This window comes from Vigna umbellata, chromosome 2 (genome assembly GCF_029865625.1).
Source record: "Vigna umbellata cultivar VRB3 chromosome 2, Vumbellata_1.0, whole genome shotgun sequence".
Lineage (NCBI taxonomy): Eukaryota > Viridiplantae > Streptophyta > Magnoliopsida > Fabales > Fabaceae > Vigna > Vigna umbellata.
This window is the reverse complement of record NC_142166.1, coordinates 38,409,576-38,419,802: the sequence shown is the minus strand read 5'-3', so window position 1 is coordinate 38,419,802 and position 10,227 is coordinate 38,409,576. Positions and strand designations below refer to the sequence as shown.

At 31.8% G+C, this 10,227-nt stretch overlaps 1 protein-coding gene across 2 annotated transcripts; it reads left to right on the top strand.

Moving 5' to 3' along the window:
- Positions 1–1,235: 1,235 nt before the first annotated feature.
- Positions 1,236–4,551, top strand: LOC124825146 (RNA polymerase sigma factor sigE, chloroplastic/mitochondrial-like). Of its 2 annotated transcripts, none has more exons than XM_047297690.2 (6): positions 1,236–1,339; positions 1,640–2,347; positions 2,556–2,702; positions 2,812–3,048; positions 3,336–3,599; positions 4,184–4,551. In XM_047297690.2, the coding sequence occupies exons 2-6, from the start codon at positions 1,658–1,660 to the stop codon at positions 4,379–4,381; spliced, it is 1,536 nt and encodes a 511-aa protein (XP_047153646.1). In that variant the 5' UTR covers positions 1,236–1,339; positions 1,640–1,657; the 3' UTR covers positions 4,382–4,551. The 2 variants fall into 2 exon arrangements, with proteins under 2 accessions (XP_047153646.1, XP_087962857.1); XM_088106731.1 differs by lacking the exon at positions 1,236–1,339 and adding an exon at positions 1,367–1,460.
- The last annotated feature ends 5,676 nt before the right edge of the window (positions 4,552–10,227 follow it).

The window sequence follows — 10,227 nt, the reverse complement described above, 5'->3', positions numbered from 1 at the left end:
TCACTCAAACCATTCTCTTCTTCATGTTACCTTCCATTTTCATTCATCATTCTCTCATTTTCCAAACACTTTTATGACTCTATTCTTAATTATGGAATTCTCATAGTCTTATAAGCCTAAGGCTTATGATATCTTGTCCTAATCAAGTATCTTCCCATAATTTTATCTTAGGCTTTGAATCTACTTTTCCATTTTATATTTTGGTGAAACTATCTCCTTTTCCCTCCTTCCCGCATACCTTCTTTATTTTTTCACCATATTAATCTATGTTTACTTTTCTCGAAAAGCCTCTCCAAGATTTATGTTTTGATTCCAAAATTTCTTTATAGAGGTCGTTTTCTTATTTATCTGGTCTCCATTTTCATTTGGTTAATATAGTTTTATTAAAGAACTCAATACTTTTACGTCTCTTCCTATTTTTTATTTACGTAAACTCTTTCATTTTATTCAAGCTATTTTCCTACCTTCATTTTATGAAAAAAAAAGTTTTTTTTTAATTTCCTAATAAACTTATATATTCCTTTTGGAACTTTATAAATGGAGAAATAATAAATTGATAAAATAATTATAACAGATTTTATAAAACATATTCGTCTTACAAATGACAATGTTCTATCCTTTTATGTTGACAATTTCTTTTGAATTTTGTTAATACTGCCAAAATTGTTTTTGTTGGATTAGTTCATTATGATCTCTAAATACTTATAACGAAACTTCCATATTACTAAAATTCAATTCAAGATATTAGAAACAACTATTGAACCATGAAAATATATATATATATATATATATATCAAAACACTATCTTCGAAAAATGTCATTATTTTTCATAAAGTTTCTTGCTCCATGATGACAAGCATGATGAATCATAAACTTCTTGACCTATTTTTGTCGAGTATTCTTAATTCCATTTTTTTTTTCTGTATTTCACAATTTAAAAAAAACTTATTCGTAAATATGGAACTTAAATATACGAGTTAAAATGCAAATGGCAAGGATGATGGTGGATATTGCGCTACGTATTCAATAAAAGGCCTCTTGAATTCGATCCCACAAAAAAGTGGCGAAATCTTTTTCGCCTCAAGAAGGAGCTATCCACGTGTCAACCTTAAGCTCCACAGAACAATCCTCTTCATACCTTAGCCACGTCATCACTAACGTGTTCCCATCACTAACCGCATATTCTACTCTCACTAATTCCTGGCCGTTGATTTTTCGGAGACCAAAATTGTGGTCATCTTAATTACGCATTTCGCTTTAAATACAGAAAAACTCAAATCCTTTAACTTTTCTCTGTAGATTCCTCTATCTGGATTCATTTGCTTCTCGCTGATCAAAGGTACTCTTCGTTACGGTCTCACTCTGTCTTTGAACATATATTAATTTACTTGTTCATTTGATTCCATTACTTTTGTTTCATCATATCATATCGTGGCAAGTTTTTGATGGTTGGTAGAGCAGTAAGTTTACTCGTCCATATGTTATTATTTTGGTATACATCTTTTAAGCTGTAGTAATGATTAATCATGAGAATGTGCTAACTGATTGATAATTCTCAGTAAGGATTACTTGTGAACCAAAGTTAATGATGGTGTAAGATCTTTAGCATTAAAAACTTGCCATTTCTTGTTAAACGCAGATTATTAGGTAACCTGGTATGGGAGTTGTGACTGTTTCTAGCTCAGCTGCGAGGACTCCAGTGGGATTGAATACAAACTTTTCCTGTAATCGTCTGAAGAGACCTTTGATTATAGCATTTAAAGGGGATAAACAAAATGACTCAGCTTTGATTGCAACTCAAGAGAAAATCCCTGTGCCCATTGCGACCACCAAGACGCAGAAGAAAAAGATAGGGAAAGCTAACAAACTACCTAAGAGAGAAAGAGTTGCCTTTGCGGAGGAAAATTCTCCTTCTTCCTTGGATGTCGACTATAATGAAGCTGCTGCTATGCTTGAAAATATTTACAAACTCAGCCCTGCTTTTGATGCTGATAATGCAGAATGTATAGATGGTAAAATCAAAAGGATCTCCCGGAGAAGGAAGAAGATTGCTGACGATTGTGAAGAAAAGGATGTAAACGACGATAGGGTGGTCAGAAACCAGAACAAGAAAGCTAAACGGTTGAATCTTGATGAGCGGATTTCATTAAAGAGGAACTCAGACGGGGATGAAGTCGTTCCCACTCGAAATAAAAGAAAGAATAGGATTGAGAAGATTGAAGAACTTATTCGGGACTATTCCGCATCAACTGATTTTGTAGGTATGGACTGGAGAAGAATGAAAATACCTCCCGTTCTTTCTTCTTCAGAGCATGCTTGGCTTTTCAAATTGATGCAACCTATGAAGGTAATCAGTAAATTACAACTAATGTTTTTGTCCCCATACTTTGATTTTTTTATTCTTGAACTATTAGTTTAGATTTGTTTGGTTCCCAAGTAGCAGGGGTTCGAGGATTTAATTCCATTCTTAGATAACTTTGTCAAATTCAAGATGTTAGGAAAACTCAGAATTTGCTTCTGTAGCAGACATTAAGTCATAATTGTTTGTTTTTCAGACAATACTTCAAGTGAAAGAAGGTTTACAGAAAGAGCTAGAAAGAGAACCTGCTGATAGTGAAGTAGCCGATGCAACGAACATGAACACTGCTCATGTAAAGAAAGCATTGGAGGTTGGTCAAGCTGCAAGAAACAAACTCATAAAGGTAATTCGAATTGTTAAGTTCTTTCACGGCATGACTGTAGAAAAAAAATTCAACGTATGAAGATGAAATTACTGTCAGTTTGTTGTGTAACTTATCATATCTCTTGCAGCACAATCTCCGGCTTGTCTTGTTCGTTATCAACAAATATTTTTCAGATTTTGCAAGTGGCTCTAGGTTTCAAGATCTTTGTCAGGCAGGAGTTAAGGGGCTTATGACAGCAATTGATCGCTTTGAACCGAACAGAAGATTTCGGCTGTCAACATATAGCTTATTTTGGATTAGACATGCTATCACTCGTTCAATGACCCTCTCAAGCTTCACACGCGTTCCGTTTGGACTTGAATCGGTATGCATTCTCACTATTCATGGTGATTAGTGTTTTGTTTAGCAGCATATGGTTCATGGCTTTTATTTCTTTAGTTTTTATTTCCATGTTATATAGCATCATACTTTGTTTTCAATGTCAACAAATTGTAATTCCTAATCAATCATTTTTGTTGTGGTTGCTTGAAGGTATAATCCAGGATTGTTTTATATAGACAATATATTTAGAAAGGCTTGGATATAAAATTAAGTAGAATTTAGGTGTTGAAGTCTCAACTTTGGGTAAGTTCTCCATTTCTTTTTGAGCAGGTTCGAGCAGAAATCCAAAAAGCTAAAACTGAGTTAACAATTGAGCTTCAGAGATCACCAACAGAGGAAGAAATAATAGAAAGAGCTAAAATATCTCCGGAAAGATACCATGACGTAATGAAGGCATCAAAATCCATTCTTTCGCTGAACTCGAGGCATATAACTACACAAGAGGAGTTCATCAACGGGGTCGTTGATAATGATGGTGTTAATGGTGATAATAGTAAGCAACCTGCTCTACTACGGCTTGCTCTTGATGATGTGGTAACTACTCAATCTCTTGAGACATTATTTGATCCCACATTTCTCATTCTGTTGAAGTTTGCTATGATCATAACTGTATTTGTTCAATGAAATCTGCGAAATAAATGAAATTTGAAAATTTTCAGAACTCAAGTTTTAACACTGCCATATGTTCAAATAAGTATGATAATCATATTCTTGTCAACAGTATTTTTTATTTCTTTCATGATTCCTGTCGGGTTTCTCTTCGTTGACGATCCTGACTAATAGGCACCAGACTATTGGTATCTTTTATAACATAGGAAAGGGAAATGCTATAAATACATTTTCCAGTATACTTCTTTGAATGTGTATTCATTTGTTGAAATTTATTGAAAATCAAATTTTTGTAGGTCATCTTATTCTCATTCCTATTTGATATTTTTGGTTTTCAATAAACTCTAATCCATAAGAAGAGTATATAGAATTTCCATAGAACCCTTTTCAGTTGGGAATTAGTAACATATCTATTTTTCTTTGTCCAAGTAATATATTATTATACATATCTGATTCAATTACACCGTATTGTCACTGTCAACTAATCTGAGATATAATTTTTGTGCTAGCTTGATTCCCTGAAGCCGAAGGAGAGCTTAGTTATCAGACAGAGATTTGGACTTGATGGGAAGGGTGACAGAACATTGGGAGAAATTGCTAGGAACTTGAATATATCAAGGGAAATGGTTAGAAAGCACGAAATGAAGGCTCTTATGAAGCTCAAGCATTCAGCTCGTTTGGATTATCTTCGTCGTTATGTTGTATAAATCACTGATGTATAGAAACACCTAACCTATAGTTATACAATATATATATATATATACACTCGTGATATGTATTATTGTTCATTTAAATAGATACTATTATAATCATACTCATGTAATTTGTATATGATTTACTTGAAATTACAAAAGTATATGACTGTTTATACAAGTTACATACATACATGTGATGTGGCTTACTTTGATGAAATTATACTGTATTCGGCGTTTATCATGAAGGGGGAGTGTATATCATATCCTAAACATTGGGCCAGAAAATAAAGTGATGGCGATTTGAGTAGGGCCAGGAGAATAATTGCCAATGTAATATCCAAAAGTTATAAATAATGACATTTTTTTAGTTATTTATTAATTTTCATTCCCTTTTTCCATCTATTTCTTTTTTTAGTTATAATTAATTTTTTTAGTTATTATTTTTTTAGTTAAACAACCTTTATTCTTACACATTTTCTCTTCCTTTCTTTAGTTTTCACCAAATGCTAATTGTCATGTACTTCTTTCTAATCATTCCTACCACTCTCACTGAATGTACTTCTTCCTATATAAATAAAAAAAAATTATTTTAGAGACATACATCATACTCACATTGTAAGTAGTATAAATATTCTACATATAAGTACGTTTAATCGAAATTTTCTATAATTTTAAGAGAAAAAATAGAAGAAAACATCAAAATTAAATTTTCCATAAATTAATATTAACTTCTGTGCAAGTTACAGATAAATATTTAAAGAAAGGTTTTACAATTTAATTCATGCATAAATTACTTTTAACAGAAATTAATTTGAATTTTTCATTTTTCTTTTTCAAAGAACTTACAGAAAAGTCAGTCCAAACATGTTATGCACCATTAATCGTCTTAAAAAATATGGACAGAGATGGTGTTGGTTAGTGATAAGCGAAGATAAAATATAATATAGCAAATACTGACATATAACAAGTCTCTATACCTAAATGTATGTTTTGGTTTTATACTTGAAAATTGATCTTTCAAAGTTACAAACAAATTGTTCCATATGTTTGTACTTAGATGGCCACAACCTTGTTTTGACATTGAGTATCGCGTGACAGGAACAACCTTGAATTTTAGTTGGAATCTAATATCCATGTTTTATTTCTGAAAATAGAGCAACGATAGATGGAGATCAGATTTAGAGACATAGATACTCATCCACAACGTAATTATAATAATTAGATTATTATAAAATTTAAATTATAAAGTTGAGCTTGCAATTTTCTTGTTTTTTTTTTAATTTTACAAAAATAAATAAATATGTATGTGGGGCATCTTAATACAAGATGGAATAGAGTATCCAATTTTTATATTTCTGAAAAACGAGTGGATTAGGATCAAACTGAGAAATTATGAGGGCGAAATGACTCACACCTAGCTACGTCCATGAATCTTGAATTGGTAGGTAGCCAGTAATTAATGGCTGACATTTTAAAATATTTTTCTCTTTTTTCATAAAAATAATTTTTGATTGTGATATTTACCATATCCATCTTATATTGTTAAGTCAGGTTAGGTGAAGAAATGAACAGTAACCTACACAAGTAGTAATGTTTTCACACTAATGACAGTCATCAAAATATTTCATTCGAGATTGAACCCTTACAACATACATATTATCTGACGATGGAAGATAAAACCCATGTCAACTAAATATTTATCAAATGAAAACTTCTAAGTAGAAAACTATTAATAATTTTATAGAAGTATTTCATTTTTAAAGCAAATTTTACTAGTATGTTATAAAAATGTATGATAGTTATCTTATATCTATCCATTTACTTACAATTAAATAATTATCAAATAGCTTATATAATAATAATAATATATTATTTTTTTGTACTCTTTTACATCGATAAAATTGAAAACGAAAATAGAGAGAAATTCAATAATAATTGATATAACAAATCTAGTTAAAATAGGTATTGATACCATCTTAGAATATTGACTTTAAATATAACTCAACATACTAATTTAGAAAAACAATTATCCTTTCTTTACATATTATAATACAATCATATTTTATATTATGTATACTAATATATAATCATTTTCTTCAGATAAGATTCGCCATATTACTTTCGTTATTTTAATTTTGTAAATCTTATATTTTGATATATTTAAATTTCTCAGTGAGAAAAATGTTTCTCACTTCAACCAACCAAAATATTAAAGGTTTTGTTGTTACCCATCACATTTGAACAATATATGTTCTTTACCATTTGGATTTGCCAAGATAAAAAGGTTAGTGAGTGAGGAAGCGTGTTCCCTATATCATTGAAAAAAAGAATATACAATTAGTTACTCATATTTGGAAAATATTTTTTAACAATTTTTCTGAACAATTTTTTACAATACTTTGAATTGATTTGTTTCACATATTTTTAAAAAAATAAATTTAAACAAACCAATAAAATACTAATACGTGATTTATTGTCAAAAAAAATTTATGAAAAAGTTGTTAATATATTAGAGTCTCTCGTAGTTAAGGCTATCCATGGGAGTTTCATTATTATATAGTTACTTTTTACTTAACGTAAATAAATTAACAAACTTTGGTGAATTGTATTCCATATTACAGGTAAAGTGTAAGAGTTTTTATTTTTTATTTGAATGTACTTTTGTGCTGTTGATTTAGTTTATGGAATATATAATTGATAAAGTTAGCAAGTGGACTAGGAGACGAAAAAAGATATTTTCTGATTAGATTTTGCTATCTTTAACATATTTTAATTCTATTAATTTGCTGTTATCCTTTATTTGTCTCTGCGTATCATCGAGTTGGTTATTCACTCTACATATATTCTCCGTATGATCACTTTAAGATTGTTCTTCTGTTCCTGTCGAAACTCCAAAGCATGCGCGCATGTCAAGTTGCGAGATATGTTACACACATACATTGCATTCTGGTAGCCAAATAAATTACAAGGAGAATCTTATTACTATAAAATACGCATCAGATACTACTTCTAAATGAGTTTTGCTTTGCTTAATATTGAGAGTTCCGCAAATGAACAATAGTCTTGTTCAGTAGTTTTATTTTACGTGCAAAAGTGTTTTGAGGCGGCTCAGCTACCACATTCTAGAGCAAAGAGTGGTTGATCGTTGTTGCTAGCAAAGCAACTTGACCTACTTCTAACTTTCGATCATCACACCACTACTTTTTACTGTCATCAATTAATCACATTCCATTTCATCCTTTTATGACTTTTAGATCTTTATCTCTTTCCAAAGCAATATTAATTACACAAAAGTACAAACTGGGTCAACAAATGCTTCAGAGTTTAATATGGAAATGGGAGATATACATTTAATTTCTAATCAAGAGTCCATCCAGAATCATAATGCCACTTTCAATAAAAATTTACAAGTATTAAGATTTTAGAATTTTCTTATACATTGTTTACTTTGCTTATTTTCACTCAAAATCAAATTTTTATTCTACACTATCGTATATTTGATATTTATTAAGAATAAGATAAATATATACTATATAAATGAATAAATACAAACCTTATTTTAGTTACTATTAAATCATTATTAATATTTTGTCATATATGTATGTGTGTGAGGTAGATTAAAAACGGTATGAATCAAAGATAAAATAAATTTGTAATATATAAATAAATATATATATCTTTTTATCATAAATTGATTTTATAGAATTAAATTAAATTTAAATTCCAATTACACTCTTGAATAACTCACATTCTCTTTGGAAAACTTGCATTTTTTATAATTTACACATAAATTGAAGGAATATTTGGAGTTGGATTATCCTCTGTACCTAAACGGTGGAGAACCCTTTACATGGAGAAACTATGCATTTCAAAATTGATGTGTTCGAATATATTATAATGATGATGGGTGATCATTACTCTGCAAAAGTTAAAATGTCTCCGTAATCAATGATAAAGCTAAGATATACTTTAAGATAAATATAAAAAATGTGCTTACGTACGAAACGATAAATGGTGAAATGTTTTCTATTTTATATCAGTTTAACACTCCCTACACTTTCTGTTTTGATTTACCGTTTTACTTTCTCACTAAATGTTGATTACATTTAACCATATCTTAAAATCTTTGGTGCATCTAGTCTTGAAACACTAGTGCAAAAAGGACTTTAGACGTCTGTTATTTTGGGCTTTTAACGTCTAATCTCTGTCCGACGTCTATATGGGTGACGTTAATGAGACGTCGGGCCCTTTAGGTCAGACGTCTCTATAGACGTCCGACCTATATAGGTCCGACGTCTCTATAGACGTCCGACCTATATAGGTCCGACGTCTCTATAGACGTCTGACCTATATAGGTCCGACTTCTATATAGACGTTCGATCCATATAGGTTCGACGTCTCTCAGGTTGTTCCTAACTCATGGTGATTCGAGTTTACAACTTTATATTTTAGTTGAAGAGAATGTATTGTACATTTTTTTTTATTGGATGGTTTTAAAAACGTAGTGGAGGGAATTGGAGGAGTACAAAACGCAAGAAATCACCGCCATAGAACGCCACCATAGAACGCCGCCTAAAGACACGAGAATAACTGCACCAAAACCCAACGAAAACGCATTTTAATCGGTTCAAATGAAAGATAATGCATCAAAGAGTGATGTAATCGGAGTAAAATTAATTTAAAACGGTGCAAAAGTGAGAAAACGAACCTGAAAAGTGTAACCCGTAGAGAGAAAACACGACAAAGATGATGAACAATGAGTGCGCGTAACAACTGTCTCGCGTTCACGGTGTTTTAATGCCAAAATTTAGACGTCGGTTCTCCCAATTAACAGACGTCGAAAGGCTTTAGAAGTCAGATTGGCGGGATCAGACGTTTAAATAGAGTCAAAAAGTGACTTTTTCAATTTCTGGATTTAGGGTTTAGACGTCGGTTCCCCCAATAACAGACGTCTAAAGTGCTTCAGAAGTCGGAGTGGCGGGATCAGACGTCTAAATGGAGTCAAAAAGTGACTTTTTAAATTTCTGGATTGAGGGTTTAGACGTCGGTTCCCCCAATTAACAGACTTCTAAAGTGCTTCAGAAGTCGGAGTGGCGGGATCAGACGTCTAAATGGAGTCAAAAAGTGACTTTTTCAATTTCTGGATTGAGGGTTTAGACGTCGGTTCCCCCAATAACAGACGTCTAAAGTGCTTCAGAAGTCGGAGTGGCGGGATCAGACGTCTAAATGGAGTCAAAAAGTGACTTTTTAAATTTCTGGATTGAGGGTTTAGACGTCGGTTCCCCCAATAACAGACGTCTAAAGTGCTTCAGAAGTCGGAGTGGCGGGATCAGATGTCTAAGTAGAGTCAAAAAGTGACTTTTTTAATTTTTGGATTTAGGGTTTAGACGTCTGATCCCCAATTAACAGACGTCTAAAGTGCTTCAGAAGTCGGTTCCCTCCATAACAGACGTCTAAATAGAATAAAAAATTAATTTTTTTTAACTTTTTCGTTTAGTTTTGGCGTCTATTCGGGGGAGCCGACGTATATGAATATTTAGACGTCGGGCCCTTCCATAACCGACGTCTAAATAGTTGTTTTATTTACGAAAAATGCCACCGGTCATTTTTAATGTTGGATATTCGAGGGTCAGACGTCTAAAGGGTGACGTTAAAGGTCTTTTTTGCACTAGTGAAAAAGTCCTTGCTGCCTCATCAAAAATTTCAGCAACACACAATTCTCTATTCAATTCTTCATCCCAGACAACTTCCTGAGTTGTATTGAAATGTGAAAATGTGTTTATCCAAATTCTATATATCTTCCTTCAAAACCAGGTGCGGAAAATAATCTATTCTAGTATATTTTCTCTATCAATCTT